Source organism: Carcharhinus amblyrhynchos, chromosome 14 (genome assembly GCF_965287045.1).
Source record: "Carcharhinus amblyrhynchos chromosome 14, sCarAmb.v2.hapA, whole genome shotgun sequence".
Taxonomy (NCBI): domain Eukaryota; kingdom Metazoa; phylum Chordata; class Chondrichthyes; order Carcharhiniformes; family Carcharhinidae; genus Carcharhinus; species Carcharhinus amblyrhynchos.
The window spans coordinates 22006466-22033594 of record NC_137337.1 but is presented as its reverse complement, the minus strand read 5'-3'; the positions used below and the strand labels follow the sequence as shown (position 1 = coordinate 22033594).

The 27129-nt window shown below is 42.3% G+C and overlaps 1 protein-coding gene across 2 annotated transcripts in view; it reads right to left on the bottom strand.

The window, feature by feature from the left end:
• LOC145352483 (voltage-gated delayed rectifier potassium channel KCNH5) overlaps positions 1-27129 on the bottom strand; it is a 302642-nt gene that overhangs the window by 78922 nt on the left and 196591 nt on the right. For both annotated transcript variants that reach the window (XM_080202395.1, XM_080202397.1), the window contains exon 10: positions 18572-18768. In XM_080202395.1, coding sequence (XP_080058521.1) covers positions 18572-18768 — 197 coding nt within the window. The remainder of the gene's footprint in view (positions 1-18571; positions 18769-27129) is intronic.

The following is a 27129-nucleotide window of genomic DNA, read 5'->3' as shown; positions in this document are numbered from 1 at the left end:
ATCTCACCTGGCTTAATGTCAGAGTTTATTTTATAATGCTCCTGAGAAGTGTCTTGATATATTCTAATATATAAAGGTTCTATATGAACACAAGCTGGTGTTGAGTTAATTGTGTGGTTTGCATTTGTGCCATTTCAGTTAAAGGGCTGTTGGAGCTGTTTCAACCCGTTAGTTCCATTACTTGAAAAAGTTGATTAAAAATGGCATTTGCACAGTTGAAAGCACACACATATGGGTAATGGAAAGTTACCACCAGCAGCAATGAAATGTTATTGTATTTAATTTCTATCATTAACTTTTCTGCTCTTCCATACTGGCAGTGCAAGAACAAAACAAACATTTTAACCTTGCATAAAAATCAATAGAATTAAATAAAGCAGAGGACTGGAGTTTTATCCATTATCTCACCTGAAGCAGGTGAGAAAGCGGGAGAAGTGTATGGAAAATGAGGCAGTGAAGACTAAAAATCATCTCCTCACCTCTCAGTACCTCAAAATTTACATTGCTTGCTATTTTTCTGTCCATTGATAACCATTTCATAGCAGACGCAGGGCACAGCCATATTGGTGCCATTGTCCACAATGTGGAGATGCTGGCGTTGGACTGGGATGAGCACCGTAAGAAGTCTTACAACACCAAGTTAAAGTCCAACAAGTGTATTAGGAATTACGAACTTTCAGAGCGCTGCTCCTTCATCAGGTGAGTGGAGAGGTAAGTTTCACAAACATGGCATATATAGACAAAGACACAGTTGTAAGATAATGGTTGGAATGCAAGGCTTTCAAAGTGATCAAGTCTTTACAGGTACAGACAGTGCGAATGGAGAGAGGGATAATAACAGGTTAAAGAGGTGTGAATTGTCACAAGCCAGGATAGATAGTAGGATTTTGCAGCCCAGGCCAAATGGTGGAGGTTACAAGTAGTGTGACATGAACCCAAGATTGCTGAAAAGACTCAGATTTCAACCATTATCTTGCAATCACTATCTTTGTCTATATATGTCTTGTTTGTGAAACCTACCTCTCCACTCACCTGATGAAAGAGTAGCACACTGAAAGTTTGTGATTCCAAATAAACTGCTGGACTTTAACCTGGTGATGTGAGACTTCTTACATTATCCACAAGTTTAGGAGAAGGTTCAAACACAGGTAGCACAGTGGTGATGTTACAGCGCTAGTAATCTCAAAGCCATTCTAGTTTTCAAATGCAACCGTGGCAACTGGTGGAATATAAATTCAATTAGTAAGTAACCCTGGAATCAAAAGCTAGTCTCAGTAACATTGATCATGAAACGGCTGGATTATGGTAAACATCCATCTGGTTCGCTTTTTCAAGTCATGGAACTAACTGGTTGAAACAGCTCCAACAGTCCTTTAAATATCCAATAGGGAAGGAAATCGGCCATCTTTACCTGTGATTTCAAATTTACTGCAATGTGGTTGATTCTTAACCAACCTCTGAAGTGGCCTCACAAGCCACATTGGTCAAAGGCAATTAGGGATAGGCAACAAATGCTGGCCTTGCCAATGATGCCACATCCCATAAAAGAATAAAGAAGAAAAATGCTGCACTCGAAGACCCAGTGTTGTTTAGTTCTTGAAGTTGACCACTGAAGTGAATGGCCAATCAAGGTTTCAATTGGGGGCAGCACTGGTTAGCACTGCTGCCTCACAGCGTGAGGAACCCAGGTTCGATTCCTGGCCTGGTCACTGTCTGTGTGGAGTTTGCATGTTCTCCCCATGTCTGCGTGGGTTTCCTTTGAATGCTCCAATTTCCTCCCACAGTCCAAAGGTGCGCAGGTTGGGTGCATTGGCCAAGTTAAATTCTCCCTCAGCGTACCCGAACAGGTGCCGGAGTGTGGTGATTAGGGGATTTTCATAGTAATTTCATTGCGGTGTGAATGTAAGCCTGCTTGTGACTGATAAATAACCTTTACTTTATATTGACTGGAATTCTCCAGCCATTCGCGCCGGCAGGATTCTATGGTCCCGTTGAGAGCGCACCCCTGCCCGTGGGTTTCCCACCAGCATGGGGTGACATCAATGGGAATTCCCATTGACAGCAGCAGGAACAGAGAATCCCGCTGCTAGCAAACAACGCACCACCTCCTGCCAGCAGGAAACACGTGGCTGGGAGGCCGGAGAATCTCACCCACTGATCTTTCAGGTGACTAACTAAAATATCTTACATGTTGGAAGCTTTTAGGGTAAAAACAAAACATCTTGATTACAAACATGTTGATGCTCTCATTTTACTCAGCTGGTTAGGGATGCAGCTGGCCCATAAAAACTGTAGCGATCCCACGTTTAATCTCTGTCATGGATACAGTCGCTAGGCATAAACCTTGGTTTAGCAAGTGGGAAATTGTTTAGTGCTGTCAGTTCTGATCTCTAACCAGAAAATACACCATAAAGTTTGAATTGCTGTTTTGAATGGCTTAATGATCAAATAACAGTATCAAATGGCAATCTTTTCTTGATTGACTTCACAGCAATGTTCTTTGATGTGTGAAATAAAGTTTATTCCATTGAGATACAGAGGAGCAGCAATGCAAATAAATGTTCGCTTGCCTTCGAACATCTGCAGTGCAATTTGAAATTATATATTAATTTATTTACCATTGTTTGGAAATGTGCATAAGATGTAGTGGGGGAAGTCTGGAAGATTATATTTATAAGGGATTTATCAAAAATGTGGAATTCATTCCAAGGATGGTGGGATTTATCATGTGCCAGCTCCATAGCTGTATGTGTAGAACCCAGACTGATCAAAATGTAATCATAAAATAGAATCCCTACAGTGCAGAAGGAGGCCATTCAGCCCATTGAGCCTGCACCAACTACAATCCCACCCAGGCCCTATTCCCATAATCGCACATATTTACCCTGTTAATCCCCTGACGTTAGGATAAATTTATCATTGTCTATCAACCTAGCCCACACATTTCTGGATGATGGGAGAAAACCAGAGCATCAGGAGGAAACCCACACAGACACAGGGAGAATGTGCAAACTCCGCACAGGCAGTGACCCGAGGCTGGAATTGAACACGGGTCCCTGGCATTGTGAGGCAGCAGTTCTCACCACTGTGCCACTGTGTTAATATTGTCCCAAACTGAGGAGATGAGGTTATGACAGCTGCAGAGGCACACTGATTCACTATGCCAATTCAATTTGTTAGTGTCTATGGAAATGAATAATCAATCATTAACGTTTAATTTACCGATCATGTTCTTGCTTATTGGATGTACATTTTCTTGTGTTCTACTTTTAGCATTTTTAAAAACTTTTGCTTCCTACTATTTAATTGTAAACAAACATGGAGGAAATGTCAACGTGAATGAACCAGTCATCAATGGTTATTCCCCCGTGACCCCAGTTCTTCCATTTATGAATACTATTCTCATCGTGGATATCGTGAACCTTTATGTCTTTGTGGACCAATTTTAACTTTGTGCAAATGAGCAGATTGTCAATGCTATACTGTTGTTTTGCTTGACTAACTTAAATCTAATGTCCTCTGGCTACAGGTTCCTGGCACACAGATAGGAACAGGCTCTTCGGCCCTCCAAGCCTGCACCGACCATGCTGCCTGACTTAACTAAAACCTCCTACCCTTCTGGGGACATATCCCTTCATTCCCATTCTATTTGTGTATTTGTCCAGATACCCTTTAAAAGTGACTGTCATATCCAATTCCACTAACTCTCTGGCAGCGTGTTCCAGGCACCCACCACTCTGTGTAAAAAAACTTGCCTCATACATCTCCTTTAAGCCTTGCCCCTCGCACCTTAAACCTATGCCCCCTAGTAATTGACTCATCCACCCTGGGAAAAAGCTTCTGACTATCAACTCTTTCCATGCCTCTCATAATCTTGCAGACTTCTATCAGGTCACCCCTCAACCTCCGTTATTCCGGTGAGAACAAACCAAGTTTCTCCAACCTCTCCTCATAGCTAATGCCCTCCATACTAGGCAACATCCTGGCAAATCTTTTCTGTACCCTCTCCAAAGTCTCCACATCCTTCTGGTAATGTGGTGACCATAACTGAACACTATATTTCAAGTGCGGCCTAACTAAGGTTCTATAAAGCTGCAACATGACTTGCCAATTTTTAAACTCAATGCCCTGGTCAATGAAGGCAAGCATGCCATATGTCTTCTTGACTACCTTTTCCACTTGTGTTGCTAATTTCAGTGACCTGTGTACCTGTACACCCAGATCCCTCTGCCTATCAATACCCTTAAGGGTTCTGCCATTTACTGTATATTTCCTATCTGTATTAGATCTTACAAAATGCACTACCTCATATTTGTCCAGATTAAACTCCATCAGCCATCTCTCTGCCCAAGTCTCCAACTGATCTATATCCTGCTGTATCCTCTGATAGGCCTCATCACTATCTGCAAATCCACCAACCTTTGTGTCGTCTGCAAACTTACTAATCAATCCAGTTACATTTTCCTCCAAATCATTTACATATATTACAAACAGCAAAGGTCCCAGCACTGATCCCTGAGGAATGCCAGTTGTCACAGATTTCATATAGAAACTCCATCTTGTCTCTACACTAACCAGCTTAGGCTTGTTAAAGCTTTCCTTGAAAATTATTTCCCACAGGTGTGGGAGCACCCCTCCAGCGCAGATGACATTTCTTTTTGCAGTTTTGTGACCAAATTTGGGCACGTGTTCCAGTCTGACCTGTAGACTACGAACACTGGCATAACTTTTGAAGAGCTGTTAGGTCTGATGATACAGTTATTACAGGATGGCATGGTGGCACAGTGGTTAGCACTGCTGCCTCACAGTGCCAGGGACCCAAGTTCAATTCCTGGCTTGGGTGGCTGTATGTGCAGAGTCTGCACACTCTTCCTGTGTCTGCATGGGTTTCTTCTAGATGCTCTGGTTTCCTCCCACATTCTGAAAGATGTGCTGGTTAGGTGCATTGGCCACGCTAAATTCTCCCTCATATACCCGAACAGGTGCCTGAGTGTGCTGACTAGGGTACTTTCACAGTGACTTTATTGCAGTGTGAATGCAAGCCTATTGTGATGCCAATACTTAAACTTCAAACAGCTTTTGTCTTGCGCAGAGTTGCCATTGTTGGTGTCATCCTCTCGTCATATACACAAGTGCATTACCAGGAGAATGTAGCAGTGGTGGTGTCAGGATATGATTGTTGATTGTACTGGGGGTGGTGGGGTGTTCATGCAGAGCATTTTAATTGTTTTCTTAAATTGGGGCCTCCACTTTTGTGCCCAGTATAAATGGGCAATACGTATATGAAATGCTATTATGAAAAAAATCCCCAAAGTTGGTAGAGGGAAAGTTTGCACACATGCTTTCAATACTAGCTTATTAAAGCACACTAGACACAGATTAAGGGACACAACCTCACCAGCCATTCATGCCATGTTCCACTGCAGCAAAGTCAGAGAATTTGGCACCCCACCAAATCTCCATTCACTGCAGCGGGATGGGAAAATCCCGCTGGCATGAATTGTTGTAACATTCCGGTCTTGGCTTCTGAACTTTGTAACATGGGTCATTGCGTTAATGTCTTAACATTTTCCTATTCTTTGTATATATCCTATCATTTCATTACTGGTTTGAATTATGTTATCACATTGTTTAAAATAATGAGTTTACAATTATCCCCATGCACATTTTTAAATCCCCCTATGGGAATTTAATTACTTAAAGTGCAGTAGTTCTCAATGTTAAAATTTTGTTGCCATTTGTCTGAAGTTGAGATGTCAGCATGACTCAGTGATAACACACTTGCCTCCTTGAGACTACAGCAACACCACTAGAATTAAACACACAATCTATTGACACACATGTGCAGCACTGAAGCATTGTTGTCTTATTGGAAATGCGTTCTTTCTCATTAAGCCACAAAGCCAAGACCCCTTATGCTTGTTCAAGTGAATGAAAGTGATTCTTCAGCACTATTTAAAAATAAGTAGAAAGCTCCCAATGTCTTAGCAAACATTCTTCTCTTAACCACCACCTGAAATAAATAAGCAGGCCATTCAGCCCATTTGCTGTTTATGAAGGCCTTGCTTTGTTGAATTGGCTAGCATGGTTATTGACAGTGACTGCACTTGAAAAAGTAATGAATTCCCAGTGAATTACTTTGAGCTAACCAGGGCAAGTCTTAAGGCACTACATAAATAGTCACATTTGTTTCTTGTTCTAATTATAACTGATGCAAAGTCTTCCAAACTTTTGGCAATTAGAAGGAATTATTCATTTAATTTTCAAATATCTCTAAGTTATTGAAACTTTGACTTTGTTATTGTTCAAGCTCTACCTTTCAAAACTGTTGAACTTCTATCCGCCTTTAAGTTGGCTGAAAAGTTTCCTGTCAATATAAACTGGTGCAGTGGACTCTATCTGAACTGAATTTCCATTGTCACAGCTTCCAGCCAAACCAGACCAATACTGATTCTGCTCCTGCCTGATCTGGTTCCTAACTACGGTCCCATGAAAAGTTGCAAAATAACAGTGTGCAAGGACATTAGATGAGAACATTAGATTGGGCTGTCATGTTCCCCACACTTGACTAACCTGCCCACACTTATTATTTAGGCGCATAAATGAACAATGACTCAAATAACACACTGCAGCAATAAATCATAATAAGATGTCACTGTTCATGGAAGTCAGGAGAGTTTAAAAGTAGTGGTAAAGTGCAGGGACTGAAACCAATTGAAAATGCAATGTATAACAGGCAGAAGTAATTTGCACCATGACCTGCTTCAAGCATGGATTTATCTGGAAGGCGGAATTACTTCAAAAATTGCAGAGTACACTACTGGAGTTCCAGAATACGTTTCTACTGTTTTGTAGGATGTGTCGATGGAGCGACGATAAAGCAAGCAAGATCATGTACCCACTAGAGAGGAGAATACACTAATTTCATTATTAACCTTTGCAAAATGCAATTCAAACCATTTGCTTGTGTAGGCGTCACATTCCGTTTTCCACCTTAACAATTTGCATTCTCTTTTAAAGTCTTCCCACTGTCTCACGTAGATTGATCTTTTATGTCACCCAGCAGTTTCTTTTATGTTTTTCTAGCAGGTTTATCAATGCACTCATCACTTTATTTGCGATTTGAGAACCTGTTGTGTCTTTGCTTATCCTTTGGCATTCAACAGGGATGGGTTACAGCTGAGATATTAACCAATCTTTTCTCTTTGCAGATGAGAATCTGTCCTTCAGTGTATTTTAAACATTTGCTGTAATTTTACTTTTCATATTTGGATGCATGGAGCAAATTTCTAACTGCATGGACAGGATATTTCCGTGGGCTTTGGGACTCCAATGTTGGGACCAAATGGAAATCCTGAGCTTGGATTTGCCAGGAGACTGAGTGATGGAGTTATTTTCCCAGAGGCATGCCTCCCAATTGGCTCCAGCTGCCCAGCACTGAAAGATCAAAAAGATCAGTGTTCAGCTTATGCCTCATTGTTCAAACTACTGGTACAACAGATCTATAGAGAATCTGGTGAACTGGTGCAGCAAAAATTATCTCTCCCTCAATGTCAACAAAATGAAGGGGATTGGCATTGACTTAAGGAAACGTAAAGAAAAACATCCTGTCTACGTCAATGGGGACGAAGTAGAAAGGCTCAAGAGCTTCAAGTTTTTAGGTGTCCAGATCACCAACATGGTCCCCCTCATGCTGACACTATAGTTAAGAAAGCCCACCAACGCCTCTTCTTTCTCAGAAGACTAAGAAAATTGGGCATGTCAGCTACGACTCTCACCAACTTTTACCGATGCACCACAGAAAGCATTCTTTCTGGTTGTAACACAGCTTGGTATGGCTCCTGGTCTGCCCAAGACCGCAAGAAAACACAAAAAGGTCGTGAATGTAGCCAAATCCATCATGCAAACCAGTCTTTCATCCACTGACTCTGTCTACTCTTCCCACTGCCTTGGCAAAGCAGCCAGCTTAATTAAGGACCCCACGCACCCCGGACATTCCCTCTTTCATCTTCTTCCAAATGGGAAAAAGATACAAAATCTGAGGTCATATGCCAACTGACTCAAGAACAGCTTTTTCCCTGCTGCTCAGACTTTTAAAGAACAAAGAACAAAGAACAACCCAGCATGGGAAACAGGCCCTTCGGCCCAACAAGCCCGCGCCGCCGCATCACCCTACACCTATTCTACCCTGCGTATCTACAAATAGAACCCCTGACTTAGCCAGATTCAGGGGAGAGTAGTGTCAATTTGGTAAAACCAATCAGCCTAAGAGCACATCTTTGGGGTGTGGGAGGAAACCGGAGCGCCCAGAGGAAACCCACGCATCCACAGGGAGAATGCACAAACTCCCACAGACACAGGCCCAAATTTTGAATGGACTTACCTCGCATTAAATTGATCTTTCGCTATACCCTACTATGACTAACACTATATTCTACACTCTCTCGTTTCCTTCACTACAAATAGTATGTTTTGTCTGTATAGCACACAAAAAAGAATACTTCTCACTCTACGTTACTACATGTGGCAATAATAAATCAAATCAAATCAAATCAAATATAGGGGAGGTAATGGCCTAGTGGTGTTATAGCTAGATTATTAATCCAGAAACTCAGCTAATGTTCTGGGGACCTGGGTTCAAATCCCACCATGGCAGATGCTAAATTTGAATTCAATAAAAATATCTGGAATTAAGAATCTGCTGGTGACAGTGAATCATTGTTGATTTTTGATAAAACCCACCAGGTTCACTAGTGTCCTTTAGGGAATGAAATCTGTCATCCTTACTTGGTCTCCAGAGTCACAGCAATTTGGTTGACTCTCAACTGCCCTTTGGCAACTAGGGAAGGGCAATAAATGCTGGCCAGCCAGCGACACCCATGTCCCATGAATTAATAAAAAAGGTTCCTCGCCCGGAATGAGAGATTGGGAAATTTTCTTGCAATAATTTTTCAGTAACATTATTGAAAATTTTTTAAAAACTAGGAACTGGAGTCTCTCGCCATTCAAATGTTGTGTTTTCCTATCAAAGTGAAGAACTTTACACATTGTATTGCATGTGCCAGGTTCTTGTCCATTCACATAAACTATACTTTACTCAGCATCCTCCCTATATCTTCTTCACCATTTACTTTCCACATAACTTTGTATCCTCAGCAAACCTAGATATATTAAATTGAGTATCTAAGTCACTACTATACATTGTAAATATTAAGGTCCAGGTACTGATCTTTGAGGTACCCCACCGGTAACATCCGCCAATCCAGAAATGTCCTGTTTATTCCAACTCTCTGTTCTTGGTCCATCAACCAATCCTGAGTCCACAGTAATATATTATCCACATTCCAATGAGTTCTAATCTTGTGCGATAACCTCTTGTTTGGCAGCTTATCAAACACTTTTCGAATGTCCAACTGAAATACATCTGCTGATTATTTCTCATCTACCCTATTGGTTACATCCTCAGAAATTTAATGCAAACAAGTGTGAGGTATTGCACTTTTGAAGGACAAACCAAGGTAGAACGTACAGGGTAAATGGTAGGACTCTGAAGAGTGCAGTTGAACAGAGGGATCTGGGAATACAGGTACAGGATTCCCTAAAAGTGGCGTCATAGGTGGATAGGGTTGTAAAGAGCGCTTTTGGTACATTGTCCTTTATAAACCGGAGTATCGGGTATAAAAGTTGGAGTGTTGGTAAGGTTGTATAAGGCATTGGTGAGGCCAAATTTAGAGTATTGTGTGCAGTTTTGGTCACCTAGTTACAGGAAGGATGTAAATAAGGTTGAAAGAGTGCAGAGAAGGTTCACAAGGATGTTGCCGGGACTTGAGAAGCTGAGTTACAGAGAGAGATTGAATAGGTTAGGACTTAATTCCCTGGCGTGTAGAAGGATGAGGGGAGGTTTGATAGAAGTGTATAAGATTTTGATGGGTATAGATAGAGTGAATGCAAGCAGGCTTTTTCCACTGAGGCTAGAGGAGAAAAAAACCAGAGACCATGGGTTAAGGATGAAAGGAGAAAAGTTTAAAGGGAATATTAGGGGGGGATTCTTCACGCAGAGAGTGGTGGGAACGTGGAATGGGCTGCCGGATAAAGTGGTAAATGCGGGGTCACTTTTAACATTTAAGAAAAACTTGGATGGGTTCATGGACGAGAGGGGTGTGGAGGGATATGGTCCAAGTGCAGGTCAGTGGGACTAGGTAAAAAAATGGTTCGACGCAGACAAGAAGGGTCAAAAGGCCTGTTTCTGAGCTGTAATTTTCTATGGTTCTATGGTTCTAAATCTCTTATGGGTTTGTCAAAATGTGATTTCTCTTTCATGAACAAGCGTTAACTCTGCTTAATTACATAATAATTCTCTAAGTGTACTATTACCACTGATAGGATTTTTCAATCCCTCTGCGGCAGATGCAGCCAGCCAGCCAAAGTCCGTTGAAGGCCCAGGTACTGATCCTTGAGGTACCCACCGGTAACTCCTGCAGATGGGCGAGGCCAGAAGATCCTGCCACAGACTCCTAATAATAGATTCAAACATTCTGCCTAACCCATCTCTCTCCCTCCTTTATTAAATGGGCCAAATGGCTTCTTTCTGCACTATAGGGTTTCTATGATTTTATGATAAATGGCGGTGTTATGTTTGCTGTCTTCCAACCCTTGGGAACTGTTCTAGATCTAATGAATCTGGATCTAAGGAACCTAGATCTAAGGAACTGGGATCTAAGGAATCTGGAAAATCAAGACCGATGCATCCATTATCTCTGCAGTTATCTCTTTTAAAACATTGCTATGCAGTCCATCAGGTCTTGGGCATTTTTAGACAGTTGGTGGCATTAATTTCTCCATTACTATTTAGGTCCAATTTTTGTGTAACCTTTAAGAAGTTACATTTCTAAAAGTGGAGGTCCCGCACCCACTTCTGACAGATCCCATTTCATCGATAGGGGAAAGGGGGCAGGCATGAATCATACCTGACAGAAATCTAAACTCAGTAGGGTCATTGCTATGTCAGTGCTAAGTTGAAACAAACCATACTTTCACTGGAGCAAGATCCTTAACTTGCTGTGTGGGAGCCACATTTGTTTTGGAGCTCTTGAATGGCGGATTAGATCTGTGGACAGGATGTGAAGTTATTTAAATACCTAGCCCTTTAAAAATTAAAAAAAAAACAGGCTGACTGTATAAGTGAGATTTGAAAAAAAATTCTGTTCTGGCCATTATAATAGCTATTTGTTGACATTTTACCAAGGGCCATCATTACGTCATTATAAATGTTTGGCTGCCTGCCACAAGCTACAGTCATCTTAATACAGGAGTCCTAAGTTCACAGTTTGATTGATAACTTAAAGTGGTTATTAAAAGATTATTTATCTTTGATGTAGGGTAATTAATAGAAGTTTGTTTGTTTTTATAGGGGAATTAGCACTTGAGGAGATGTAAAGTTTTGTATAGGGCTTTCAGGAATTGGAGGTTTTTTTAAATATAATGAATACTATACTAAATACTTAGACTTGTTTTATTTGAACTCAGCATGGCTCCTGAGGTCTGCCTGTCGTGATTATTGGCTAAAATGGCATGGAAGGTATGAGACCTGTGGGTTGCCATGTGTGGCATGGATTGGCATTAAGCTTGCATGGAGCCTATAAGGGGCCATGGGATTGTGTGGAGGCAGAAGTTTGCAATCCGTTATGATGGGGATATGGAGGTGGCAACAGGGAAGTGGAAGGGTGGGGTGATGTGGTGTGAAGCTAGAGAGACTAAAATTTAACAACCTAACTGGGGAAAATTTCCACAGAAGCGGGAAAGGCTGCAGTTAGCAGCCCCTGTGGCTGCCTCCAATCTGTATCTGGGGGCAATGGGCACGAATCTCTCCTGCACCCCTTCCCTGCCCCTGAACAAAAATCACAATATTCAGGAAGTTACTTCCAAGGGCGGCGCAATGACCCAGGAAATTTCCCAACTCACACTCCCCACCATGGGAGCAAAAATGGGGACCTTACAATTTGTTTTAATGTATGTTGCACGTCCACCTCATGTTCCCCTCTATTTTTCATTCAATCACTTTCTAGGTCCTTCTGTGTGGAATTCTAAATCTGCCTAATCCTTGCTACTATTTTCAGCAACATGATCAGCCTTTACCTTTGATCCAATACCAATACCTTTAACTCTTCCTGTTGGAAATAGTTGGACCACTTTTTTTGTGGGGCTTTTGTGCCTGAAAGGAATGTATATTTGTTGCAAGTAATGTATTCAATTGGAAGAACCTAATGCCAAACTGCACACAAAATTTGTTATCTATTTGAGTATCTTTCACATTTTCCATCTCTGGATCTGGGTGGAGAAGATGGGCTTTGATTTTAAAAGGTTCTCTTAATCTGCTGAAAAGCTTCCATCCTGACAACTCAGATTAATTCTAGAATTTGAGCAATATGTAGGCTGGGCCATCAATAAAGTGCCTTCCAAAACAGCAATACTAGTGGAGGTGGAAGAGCAGTTCACAACTTGAACTTTCAAAACAACTGTGCCTAACTCGGGACTCCTGAGCTCAGTACTGAGGGAGTGCTGCATTGTTGCAGGGGCCATCTTTCAGGTGAAATGGTAAACCAAGGTCTCAGTGGCTTGTTCAGGTGGCACTATTTGCAAGTCTTAGGTGCTGTGTTACATATCCACTCAGATAAGGCAGCAGTGGTTATACCTGTAAAGAGTCTGTTATGCCCTTGCTACATTAAGCATTCAATGGTGTGGAACAATAAAACAAAACTCTGGTAATCTGAACTGTAGATTTGAGTCTTTTCAATATACCTCCACTTGCATTCTTGCCTTTTCAACAAAAAGCGGCGGCATGGTAGCACAGGTGGTTAGCATTGCTGCCTCACAGTGCCGGGGATTAGGGTTCGATTCCTGGTCACTGTCTGTGTGGAGTTTGCACATTCTACCCATGTCTGCGTGGGTTTCCTCCAGATGTTCGGGTTTCCTCCAGATGCTCTGATTTCCTCCCACAGTCAAAGATGTGCGGGTTAGGTGGATTAGCCATGCTAAATTGCTCCTTAGTGTCAAGGGGACTTGCTAGTGTAAATACATGGGGTTATGGGGATGGGATTGTGCGCAGACTCAATGGGCCAAATGGTCTCATTCTGCACTGTAGGATTCAATGATTCCAAGTTGAGAAAAAGTTGGGAGAATGAGGCTAGATGTGAATCATGAATCCATGTCATTTCTCACATGATCAACCAGGATAGAGAACAATCATGGACTCACTTAAATAAATCGGTACAATCTGTCAATGTGTAGATAATACAAGATAAAGGATTGAGTTCCACTCCCTCATATCAGTGAATAACTCTTGTTATTGGAAATTCATTTTTTTGGAGGGAGCGGGATGTCCAGCAGTGCTGCGGGAAGGAATTTAAACACACGCAGCAGCAGTAGCAGTGTAAAGGGCAGAATGAAAGAACCACATATTTAATTCCTCGATATACTCTGAGTTAACCATGCGTAAAGTGGCATGCTGAAATCCACTAAAGGGCTCAAAGGAATATGGCCCTCTTCCAGGCTGCATTCGTTCACTTTTGTTACTGGGGCAGGGTGTATGATATGTGGCCAATTTGATATTAGCTGTTTTAAATCATCACCCCAATGTGTGCCAGACACTTCTAATCTCTCGGCTCTACATGTAGGTCAAGATGCCGCATACTGAAGACAGCAAATGCAATCTGGAGGAGGGCCGTACAACACTAAGGCCTTGAATTTATTTCAGTAGGACACCTCACACACTCAGGGGGTTTTGAGAGGGTAAAGTCAAGGCCTCCCCTTGCAACTCAGAGAAAGTATCACCTGTCTCATGTTCTTCCTCATTATCTTACCCATTCATAATTTACTCACTCCCCTTCACCGCACTCTTTCACAAATGGGAAACGACAGATTATTCTCGTGTAATTAATATTTTAATTGGGATCACGCAACCAGCAATCTAACATATGTTCTTTCTCACTTTCTACAGGTGCGGCCACGGGAAGCAGTGCCAGGTGCTGGTGCCACCCAAGAAGTTGACAATTAAGGCAAAGTGCGCACTCCTTGGGATGCCAGCACCAACACGGGTCTAACGACCTCAAGGGGTTTTAGAAAGCGAAAGCACGCTTTCTCTGAGTGACACATGAAACCTGAGCAAGCAGCAGGATCCGTTCCCCAGCAGGATCAACGCTTGTCATTCTGAGCTGCTAAACCTTTCAAAATTGAGCTTCCTGGGAGTGATTTTAAAAGAAGGATGCTGTCAGCACAACCACAGGAGCTGCCAAACTACCTTTGCGATTTGCGTCATGAGGGCAAGTGCGGAAGTGTTCATTACAGGCAGCTGGGTAGCAATGTACGATAGTTCTGCAGCCCCCACTGTCAGATTCTCTTAAGTCCAAAGGATAAGGTTGCAAGCTGCAAACAAATAAAACACTGAAAATGCCCAGTACCTCAGCATCTATGCAGAGAACAGACAATATAAATGTTAAGTTTGAAGTTAACATTTAAAATTGTCTGACCCTTCAGCGCTAGGTGAGTTGCTCAGTTGGAGAGCTGGTGCCGACACAATGGGCCAAAGGGTCTCCCTCTGCGCCGCAGCAGTTCGGTGATCTGACGAGTGACCCCACATTTGAGACGTTAACTTGTCTATTCTCTCGGCATCAGCTGACTGACGTGAGCCAGCACTTCCTGCCAGGAGGTATTCATTGTGAATGTGCAAGATTGCTGTTGTTATAGTTGTGTCTTTGTCTTTCAGTCTACAAGAGGCTCTTTGTCTCGCATCAGCATGTTGGAGAGTGCTATTATGCGGCACTTCACTGTCACCTTTGCTAGGTTTTACCCTGCATCACTGAAATGTGTCAAATGCCACAGAGGACTTCTGTTCTATGTTGAACAAAAAATAACGAAAGGTGTGACACAAAGCTTTCCAAAGAATTCAGAAAAATTCTGTCTTCCATCTGATCCACTTTGAACATGATCATTTATACCTGGAGGCACTGTGGCACAGTGGATAGCACTGCTGCCTCATAGCGCTAGGGGCCCTTGTTAAATTCCAGCTTTGGGTCACTATCTATGTGGAGTCTGCACATTCTCCCCATCTTTGCGTGGGCTTCCTCCAAGTGCTCTGGTTTCTTTCCACAGGCCAAAGATGTGCAGGTTAGATGGATTGGCCATGGTCAATTGTCCCTTAGTGTCTAAAGATGCGTAGGTTATGGGGATAAGTGGGGTAAATATATGGAGTTACGAGGATAGGGCCTGGGCAAAGTGCTCTTTTGGAGAGTCGATGCAGACTCGATGGGCTGAATGGCCTCCTTCTGCACTGTACAAATTCTATGAACAACAGAATATGATGGCTTTTAACAAAATTGCACCAGAGGTCTCACTAGTCATTCAAACACTGGACTTGCATGTTGTTCCATTTTCAGATGGAGTGAATAGCAATATATTTTAACAAGCAAAATAAAATGCCTTTAACAACTTTTTAAAATTCAGAAAAGAAATGAATGGGCATTCAATAACTCTGCAAAAGAAATACTGCGCAGGGTAATGGGGAGAAGGCAGGAAATTGGGACTGAGTGATTCCAGATTCACAATTGAGAGAACAAGTGTTTGACTTAGTTTCTTGTAGATCTTTGATTTGCTTTGATTTATTATTGTCACATGTAATAGTATACAGTGAAAAGTATTGTTTCTTGCATGCTATACAACAAAGCTTACCGTTCATAGAGAACGAAAGGAGAGAGTGAAGAATGTAGTGTTATAGAGTCATAGCTAGGGTGCAGAGAAAGATCAACTTCATACAAGGTAGATTCATTCAAAAGTCTGATGGCAGCGGGGAAGATGCTGTTCTTGAGTCAGCTGGTATGTGATCTCAGACTTTTGTATCTTTTTTCCGACAGAAGAAGATGGAAAAGAGAATGTCCGGGCTGCACGGGGTCCTTAATTATGCTGGCTGCTTTGACGAGGCAGTGGGAAGTGTAGACAGAGTCAATGGATGGGAGACTGGTTTGCGTGATGGATTGGGCCACATTCACGAACTTTTGTAGTTTCTTGCAGTCTTGGGCAGAGCAGGGGCCATAACAGCTGTGATACAACCGGAAAGAATGTTTTCTATGGTGCATATGTAAAAGTTGGTGAGAGACGTAGCTGACATCCCAAATTCCTTTACATTTTTTTACATGGTGTTGCCGCTGAAACTCTTTCCAGAAATCCTACGTAACAGGCCAGCGAAACTTGTGTAACAAACATTTTCATTAACAAGGTCAAGTTACAGAGCTCAAGCAAGATCGGTCAGAGGTGGGGTCAAAAAGGTTCTGAGGGATCATAATTCTAAATATAACACAGGACATGAGGAGACAATTACGCACAATTAAACCGGTGAAACCAGATGAGACAGATCTGCATGATTGTATGCAAACTGTGGATGCAGATAGAACAATTTCACTAATCCTCTTCATTTTGCAACATAGAAAACGGGAAGAAAAGCAGAAATTCGATAAGATCTGTGCTGTTGCTGAGACCTCAGCTATTCTCCAAATTAACAGCTGTTCCAATTTCCCCTTTATTTGTCATTTGAGACCAGTAGTAAATGCTTCAAGCAAGACATTACACAGATCATTAACAGGTAGATGGAGAATCGTGCTACAACAGTATATAATTGGTTGGATAACAGGATAAATATGAACAGTTCACAATTAGTGTGTCCAAACAATGGGAAAGAGAATTAACTTTTGGTTACCATCCATATCATTCTACCAGATGGTACATTTGGAAAAGAAACCTAATCAAGCCATTCTTTAAATTTGCAGGTAATATCTAAGCTCCAATTATTTTTTGTCATTTCATAGAATCCCTACAGTACAGAAGGAAGTCATTTGGCCCATCAAGCCTGCACCGACAACAATTCTATCCTATTCCCATAACTCCCACACATTTACCCTGTCAATACCCCTAAAACTAGGGTCAACTTAGCATGGCCAATCAACCTAACATGCCCATCTTTGGACTGTGGAAGGAAACCGGAGCACCTGGAGGAATTCCATACACACATGGGGAGAACGTGCAAACTCCACACAGCCAGGGATCCAAGCCAGGAATCGAACCCGGATCCCTGGCACTGTGAGACAACAATGCTAACCACTGAGTCCATTTCATCCACATTGACTACATTATATGGGACTGCAACAGTTCAAGAAGGCCAGTTACCACCATCTTCTTGAGAACAATTAGGGATGGACATCATGTGTCGGCCTTGCCAGCAATGCTCACATACCATGAATGAATAAAACAGAAATAAAACATAGAAAGCAAATACTTTCACATCATCATGAATTTCATAATTTGAACAATTTCTTGGTTGGATTTTGTTTTCCAAGGATTATTTCACAAACAAATGTGTCGCATCAGGATGGTGAACTATTTCTCTGCACTGATTGATTGTTCCCTTCAGTGAGTGGTAAGTTCAAAGAGTTTTCCATGTTGCATCAACTAATAATGGTCCCATAATGATGCTGCTATGGGGATCCAGGCTCGGCAAGTGTAATGGACCTGCAAAGAATGCTTACCTTGATCAGACTCTTTCACTGGGGGTTGGGAAAGTCTGGAAATCTTTTCCAACAGCAAGCAGATACAGTTTCTCTGGCCATGTGGGCAGGTTAGTGTCAAAGAAGCACTACCTCTCACTGTCTGTGCCAAGCAAATGTAAGTCATTTAGGTCTGAGATGAGGAGTCGGGTGAGGAGGGGATGAATCTTTGGAATTCTCTATCCCGGTAGCTGTGGAAGCACAACCATTGAGAATTCCCAAGAGAGAGATCGATAGATAAGTTTATTTACTATTGTCACAAGTAGGCTTCCTTAACACTGCAATGAAGTTACTGTGAAAATCCCCGAGACCCCACATTCCAGTGCCTGTTCGGGTACACAGAGGGAGAATTTAGCGTGGCTAATGCACCTAACCAGATGTCTTGTGTAGGAGGAAATCATAGAAAGTCTACAGTGCAGAAGGAGGCCATTTGGCCCATTGAGTCTGCACCAACAACAATCCCACCCAGATCCTTTCCCCATCACCCCACATATTTACCCCACTAGTCCCTCTAACCTACACATCCCAGGACACAAAGGGACAATTTAGCATGGCCAATCAATCTAACCCGCACATCTTTGGAGTATGGGAGAAAACTGGAGGAAATGCATGCCGACACAACGAGAACGTGCAGACTCTTCGTCAGGTGAAGAGGGAAACCTTGGAAGCTTGTGAGTTTACTATCAAATAAATCGGTTGGACTTAAACCTGGTGTTGTCAGACTTCTTACTGTGTTTACCCCAGTCCAACACCGACATCTCCACATCAAAACAAATTCTCTGCAGTCTGAAATTTCCATTCAACAACAAGCACCATTAAATATCTAACACTGTTTGAACACTGAGCCTCACTCGGCAGTGAAGCAATAAGAAGTGAAAGCTGTTTAGAAGATTGAATATGATGTTAAGCAAAGAATCAACACGTTAAACAGTCAAAACTCGAACGTAAACCGAAGAATATATACTTTTGAAGAAACAACTTACACGCTTCCTCAGGTTGCAGGTCAATATGAGGTTTCGTGAAAAAGAACTGGCAAATAGCGTATAGAATTCTAAAACTTTCAGCAAAGCCTCGCGCCGGATTATGTGCAGGTCGCAATAAGTCAACGCCCTCACGTTGGCACAGGCATGGGCAAGGGTGGTCTCCTTCCAGAAAATATCCCCAAATACGTCCCCTTTCCCTAAAAAATATTCAGAAGGTAAAGAGTTAGAGAAATTAATCATTGTTTCATTATTTTCACACAGGTGATTTGTGGTGAGAGACTTTGTCATGGTGACTCGTGTGATGGATTCCGTGGACGCGACTCTCCGACACGCTGCGTGCCGGGAGATTGTTACATCGACCGACTCACACGTGTTTGTGCCCTGCTAGTGTTTCCCAGCGCCGGATTTCCAGCAGTGTCTGCCGCCCCCGCCAGAAATCGTCAGGGAGGCACATTAAGTCCATTAACGTGGTCATTTTCATCTCATTTCAATGTGGTTAACGGGCCTGGGACTGAAATCTCCAGGCCCGCTAGAATCTCCCTCCTGCCAGAGCGTTTCACTCCAGCGGGGATCACAGTAGCTCCCCACTTTCGGGGAACTAGCGGCCCGACCCCGCTGGAGTGAAGGAGACGGGCAATCAGGGCCCCTCAGAGGGTTGAGTGGCTTGGGGGAGCAGTGCCCCCTAGCATTACCCAAGGGGCAAAGTACCAATGCCCCAGGGGCACCTTGGCACTGCCCACCAGGTATGGGGCAGTGCCAAGGAGGCAGGGCATATGGTGGGGCAGGGCTTGATGGGGTGGGACCTAAGGGGGTGGGGGGGATTCCACTATCACTCTGCATTAGGATCGGTGGGAGAAGGTCGGGGGGGGGCGGGTGTCATCGGGGGAGAGGTTCAGTCAGCCTGCTTGGTGGTGGTGGTGGTGTAGGGGGTCGTGACTGCTGGGGTGGCGTAACTGTCAGGGGTGGAGGCGGGCTGGAGAGTAGGGCAAGCCGGCGTGGCGGGGGAGGTCGGAGCTGAGCCCGGGAATGGTGGGCAAGCCAGCGATCAGGCCACGTAGGGTGTGGGGAGCTGGCATTGCGGGGATGGCCAGGCTGGGCTCGATCAAGCTGGCCAGAAATTGGGAGGCCATCAATGCGGGTCCACCGTGCACACTCCAATCTCAGCACTGACAATTCGAAGCACGTGCAGCAGCCAGCTCAGTGCACTGATTTCAGCTTCTCCAGTGGGAATAGGTCCCAGCCCCTGAAATGTAATGATATTCATGCTGGTGACCTCTGCAATGCACAGAGTCTGGGAGATTCTTCTCTGAAATCCCACTGAAAAAAAACCAGCGTGAATTCCTCCAGTTCTCACGTGAATTCGACACATAGAATTTTTTTTTCTGAGAATTCTGCCCCGTATCGTTGTCCAGTGGTTTGACGAGGGGACTGTCATGCTGAGCTCGAGCAGGCCCACATAGAGAATGAGGAAAGAAATCAACAGCAAATCCCCTGATCAGAAGAGCCAGTAGCCTGGAGCACAGGGTAAATTACTGTTCCCTCTCTCTCAGCTGGGAAATGGCGCATGACGGAGGCGAATACGAAGGGAAGGAGATTAAAGTTGCAAAAATGAAGACCGCCCCCCCCACCCCCCCGCCCCAAATATGATACTGAATGAATGATGTCAGCTATAATCCATCAGTTTGGAAGGCATTAGGATAGCATTTTCTATCCGAGAAAATCTGCCACAATGTTCCACGAGGTAATTTGGAGGATTCGCCGTTTCATCATGACAGGGGTGTTCAGGTTACACAGTGGACAAAATTAGAACTATTTAATGTGCAGTGACTGAGTCAAATCATGTTTTAATTTTGAGATGATTCCACAGCATTTGTGAGGACCAATTTGTGCCACTGTCTATGATTTTATGAAAAACCTGAAGAGGTGGCCTTTATTTTGTATAGATTTCTTTACCTCTTGGAATATATTTCTAATCCTTTCCCATTTATCAAGCTGAAAAATGCAGCAAGGGATTTTCTACATCCTATCTCGAGGCCATCCTTCCACTTCTGAGTTCCGTAATGTTTCAGAAACTTGCCAACAGTGGACCTAGGGCTGGCATCTTTACAGCACTCTTGATCCAATTTCCTGCCACCCCTACCCCAACCCATTCTCCCCACCTCCACAACCTGCCATACGAAGCCCGGCAATTTTGGGCTAACCTTCCTTTATGTGGCTGCACGTCTGTAAGTCTTACTTTCCATATTTCACATTTCTTAATAATCAGAGTCACCTTTCAAAATATCCACATTCAAAATAAATCTTTGATAAAAGAATTCAAATTAAGTGGAGGAAGGATTCTCTCCCATCAGAATATGCTTTGTGGAGTTTATAGAAAGCAAACCATCGGAAATAAGATACAAAAGTCTGATGTCACAGATCAACCGACTCAAAAACAGTTTCTTCCCTGCTGCCATCAGACTTCTGAATGGACCGACCTTGCATTGAGTTGATCTTTCTCTACATTCTAGCTATGACTGCAACACTACACTCTGCACTTTCTCCTTTCCTTCTCTATGAACAGTATGTTTTGCCTTTATAGTGCATAAGAGACAGTACTTTTCACTGCATACTAATACATGTGACAATAATAAATCAAATCAAAAGTGCCAACAGTGCTGTAATCAGTCCCTTCTGTTCTCTCACTCATATTTCTATGTTTGAAAAAGCATCATTAAAACAAAAATGCTGAACAAAGCTCTTGAACTTCTTTCCTCCAGCATTCTTTCAACTGATTTTGAAATAGAAACACATAGGATTGCCTGCAAGATGAACAAAAGCAATCAGCAATCAAGCTGGACTAACTACTATTAATGGATCCTGGACAATTAAGCGCGGTGCACATGCTGAGTTGACAAGATCCGTATTGACCCAAAATGGTCACATCGCTGGGCAAGAAATGAAGCCCAGGTTTTCGGAAGAACAGCTGCATTTTAGTAATAAATATTAAGGAGATGGGCTTTGAGCTGGGAAGGCTGGTAAAATTATAGCAGAAGACATGGGGAGAGAAGTCCAATGTCTTTCCGCCACAATGGGATATTTTGGGAATGGTAGCAACTCAGCCACCTAATGACCCAAGGTGCACAGCTAATTAACCAGTACTTGGCCTATTAACACCTACCCTGTGCACTGAGGAGGCCTCCCAGCAGCTGTCCAGGATGGGGGTTTGGTCTTGCTTCTTAAATACCTGAAGGACCTGGAGGGCCCCCAGTGCATTTGGGTGACCCAACAGCTTGATGCCACCATTGGAGGATTTATCCCTACTAAGAACACTTCACAACTCTCACCAACTTTTACAGATGCACCATAGAAAGAATTCTATCTGGTTGTATCACAGCTTGGCCTGGATCCTGCTCTGTCCAAGACTGCAAGAAACTACAAAGGGTCATGAATGAAGACCAGTCCATCACGCAAACCAGCCTTCCATCCATTGACTCATTCTATACTTCCAACTGTCTCAGAAAAGCAGCATAATTAAAGACCCCACACATCACGGACATGCTCTCTTCTACCTTCTTTAGTCGGGAAAAAGGTACAAAAATCTGAGGCCACATACCAAATGTTTCAAGAGAAGCTTCTTCTCTACTGCCATCAGACTTTTGAGTGAACCTACCTCGCACTAAGTTGATCTTTCTCTACACCCTAGCTATGACTGTAACACTACATTCTGCACTCTCGCCTTTCCTTCTCTATGAACAGTGTGCTTTGACTGTATAGCGCTCAAGAAGCAATACTTTTCACTGCATACCAATATATGTGACAATAATAAATCAAATTAAATTTTCCCAGTCCTTCAATACAAAGGCACTGTTAGGCTGCCAGCTTTCCAACTGGGCCAGCAGCATGGAAAGGCAGGCCATCCTCCTTAATTGGAATGTAGTCAGGATGAGGGTCTTATAAGTGGCACAAACCTAGTGTTCATGTGCATGGATCCATGACTCAAGCTTGGTCCTGGTGGCAGAACTCCAAGGGGGCAGTAAATTTCAGGCCACCTTGTGAACACGAAAACACAATTTATGTATCCACACTCAACCATGAAAATGAATCTGGGCATATGTGCACTAACCATGTTCATATGTAATTAAACCTGGATATTTAATTCCTTATATAAGAGGATACAGAAATAAGGCTGTCAGTTCAGCTGGAGATGTACGCTCCCTTTCCTCAACTCTAACGAGACTATAGATTTGTGAGAACAAGTATGGAATAAACAGGTTGTTAGATAAAACTCAGCTTCCTAACAACTGCTTCCCTTTGGTATCTGTATCTTTTAATTAATGTAAATATAAATTTTTAAAATGGAGCCTAAAGTATATATATCCCCAGTTAAATGCTGAAGGCAAATTTCTAATGAGGCACATCAGGATCAGTTTGAGATTCTGAACTGTAATTAAATGTTTCATTATCATTGTTGTAAAGTATTGCAAAGGAAAGCGCTTGTGTTTGACAATCTCAATTAATCACAGGACATTCATCTAAATAGCATCTTTCATTGTCTGTTATGCTTTTCCATGTATTTGTGTTTAATTTGTAATTAAATTCATATTGTGTCTGATAAGTTGGATTTTACACTCCCCTACCAGAAGGTTTGAAGGCGGGGAGAGGGGGGAGCTTGGTCAGGCTGATCCCTGGCCTGATGGGAGGTGGGGGGCAGGGAGGGTGGGGCACGAGGGGGGAAGTGGGATGAAATGGAGAAAGCTGAACAAAAGCAATCAGCAATCAAGCTGGACTAACTGCTACTAATGGATCCTGGACAATTAAATGCACTGCACATGCTGAGCTGATAAGTTCCATATTTACCTAACACGGTCACATCACTGGGCAAAAAAATATGGCCTGCATACTTAAGCCCATCAAGATCCTTAATTTGCCATGATTTTACCTGTGACAGAGTGGGGGGAGGGGCGGCACTATAGACAGCCTTAGCTGCATGGACTAATGTTCGTTTGAGGGTCCTCTCTGCATATTAGAGAGACATACACCCCTCCTCAGGTCATTCTTCTCCCTTTACCTTCCTCCCCTGGTCCAGAACTCAAACCTTTCTCAGCCCTTGCCAGGGCCTTTCAGCCTGGACTCAGTGATACCCCAGACTTACCAGGACGGTCTACAATGCCAGCAGTGGCCACCGTGCCTATCTGGCACTACTGGGACTATGAAACTCCCGGCCAGTTGATTGGTCAACAGATCGCTTCGGCAGGAGTTCTTCTCGAGTTAGGGCGGATTAATATTACTCCCGGCATTAAGTTGCTGAGGGACAGCCATCACTGAGATGGAAGGATTCACCACTGACCTTTTAGCTAGGAAGTCAGGAACCACAGTGCTCTGAAAAATCCAATCCAATTTTAACTGAATGACTCAGCCCAATATTAGACATTTTCTAAAATATAAAAATTAAGATTATTCTATATGATTATTAATAGAATCATACTTAACACCATACAACATGATTGCCTTTCTTTAGAAATGTGTGATGAGATGTTTCTCTTTCCCATGCCCTTGTACTCACCTAAATTTGCTGTCCAAAGTGCACAGGAATAAAGGTGAATGCCATAGACTTTCACAGTAAATTCTGGCCAATATAATCCATCTTTTCTCATTGTTGTATCAGGCTCAAAGCTCAAAAGGTATGATAGTGCTATTTCTAGGAACATGGGAGCAAAAGTAGGCCATTCAGCCCATCAAGCCTGCTCCGCCTTTCAATGTGACCATAACTGATCATCCACTTCAATGTCTTTTTCCACTCTATCCCCATTTCCCTTTATGTAACTGGTATTTAGAAATCTGTCCATTTCTGTGATAAACACACTCAATGCCTGACCTTCCACAACCCTCTGCATTAAAAATTCCAAAGATTCACAACAATCTGAATTAAAAAAAATCTCCCCATCTCCGTCCTAAATAGCTTCCCCCTCATTTTGAAATTGTGTTCACTGGTTCTACACAGATTGTACCTGCATCTAGCCTGTCTAACCCTTTAATTATTTTGTAGATTTCAATGAGATGACCTCTTATTCTTTGTAACTCGAGGGGATGCAGGCCCAGTTTACCCAATTTCTCTTTGTACAATTGTCCTGCCATCTCGGGAACAAGTCTGATGAACTTTCATTGCACTCCCTCAGTAGCAGTAACATCCTCCCTAAGGTAAGGAGACCAAAACTGCACACAGTACTCCAGGTATGGACTAACCGAGGTTCTACACAATTGAAGCAAGGCCTTGCTACTCCTGTATTTAAATCCTTTTATGGCAACATACTGTTCGCGTTTCTAATTCCAAATTATGCCTTCCTAAAAGTATATTACCGTTCAGTGACTTACTGATGAGGACGCCCAGGTTCCTCTGTACATCCACATGTCCAATCTCCTACAATTTAAAAGAAATACTCTGCACATCTGTTCCTGTTCCTAAAATGGATGACCTCACAGTTTTCCACTCATTTTCTGACTCATTGCAAGTATTATAACAGCTGCTGAAAGTCCAGCTTAGGATCTCATTCTTTATTCAAAATAAAAGCAAGCATTTTAAAGGTAATTAAAAACCTCATACATTTGAAACAATTCAATGCTGAGGTATTTTGACACAGCTTATATTATTCAAGAAGGATAAAAAAAGGAATTGTCTTGTCAAAAACAAATCCAACTGGAGAAAAATGCACCTTTGTTACACAATTCTTACTAATTACATGAACAATGCTTTTCTGTAAAACATAATAGGCTGAACATTTTGACTTGAAGATATCAACTCAATACTACCTATCCCTTCATTCTGAGAACATATTTATGTTGTCCCCATTTTATGATTGTGATGAGAATATTAGTTTAATATTTTTGAGAGTATTGTATTGATCTGTGGAAATGCTGTATGGGTATCTATGTAACTATTTTAGTTAAGTTGGGAATGGAGTCTCTATGAAATTAAGACGGGCTAGATATGAGGGTAGGCATTAGAAGTGAGTAGGGCCAAGGTAGATGTTTTACAAATAAACACAATGACAATAGAAATATGCATTAGGAGATAAGAGAGGATGTAGATTTTTAGCTGTTGAATTTCAAAGGGAGGTAAGAAGAAGGAGTTTACAGCTTAAAAAAAGTAATACTTGTGACAATAATAAAATAAAAATAAAAAGTTTTTAAAAATGTCTGAATTGACATGGAATCATCACTCAACCATAATTATTGAAGGGATATTTTACCGAACACTTTAAAATTATCATCTGGTTGTCTCCCCGAGGCAATCTAACTCATTCACAATTAAATACCAAGTGTTTTTAACTATGCCAAGAATAAACACAAGCAAAAGGCAATTGTAGACTCGCAGGGCTGAGGAGGGAACTTTTCTGCAACTACCTGGGAATTAAACCTGGAAATTATCACATGGATTCCACTAGACATAGGGCTAGCATAGTGGCACAGTGGTTGGTACTGCTGCCTCACAGCACCAGTGACCCGGGTTCAATTCTCGGCTTGGATGACTGTTTGCAGGGACTGTATGTTCTCCCTGTGTCCGCATGGATTTCCTCAGAGTGCTCCAGTTTCCTCCCACACTCCAAAGATGTGCAAGTTAGGTGGATTGGCCATGCTAAATTGATCCTTAGTATCAGCAGGATTAGCAAGGTAAATGCATGTGGTTATGGGGATAGGGCCTGGGTGGAATTGTGATTGGTGTATATTCAATTGGTCGAATGGCCTCCTTCTGCATTGTTGGAATTCTATGATTCTGAATAAGATTTTTTACAGGACTGATCAATACATAAATATTGAGGACACTGGCTTGCTAATATAGCTTGAACAGAGGTCATGGTTTTCATGGTTATTTGAAATGTTTCACATTTTGAATTTTGAATTGGTAATTTTTATTGTATGTAAGAGATTCTCTAGAAAGAATTATACATTATCTTAGGTTGACTCCTTAACTGTTACTTGCAATGGCATAACTGCTTGACCTTACTGATCTGTTTTTCTTACGTTTAGTTGAATACTTGTGGAATTTGTAAGTAATAATTGCTCTGTTGTGGACTGTCACTGTGCTTTGATTAATAATTTTCTTCCAAGCATGGCCAAATTGTCAGAAGCATTAAAGTAGATTTTATGCCTGGTTACTCTCTTGGCTGACAAACAGAGTGTGGTATGGGGGGAAATGAAAATAAACTAATGGGTAAGTGAAGGGTGCAAAATCAATGCAATGGGCACAAAATATGAGGAGCAGTGGAGTGACTGGAATGACCTCTGAAAATATGGGTTACTAAACTGAAATGGAACATTGGATTTAGAGCATATGATTCATGTGCCATCACAAATAACCATAAAAGAAAACAAAAATAGCCTGTCTTAGCTCAAGAGACAACTGTGAATTTCCACATTCATTATCATTCATTGTTCTTTTTTTACAAGCATTACATGCAATGGATAATGAATTGTGATCTGAGGTTCATTGAAGTCAACCCAATACTAATCAGAATTAATTCTGATTACCCTGCCATTTTGAGCAGAAGTGCCTGGCAGACCTACATTGCTTAAAGAGG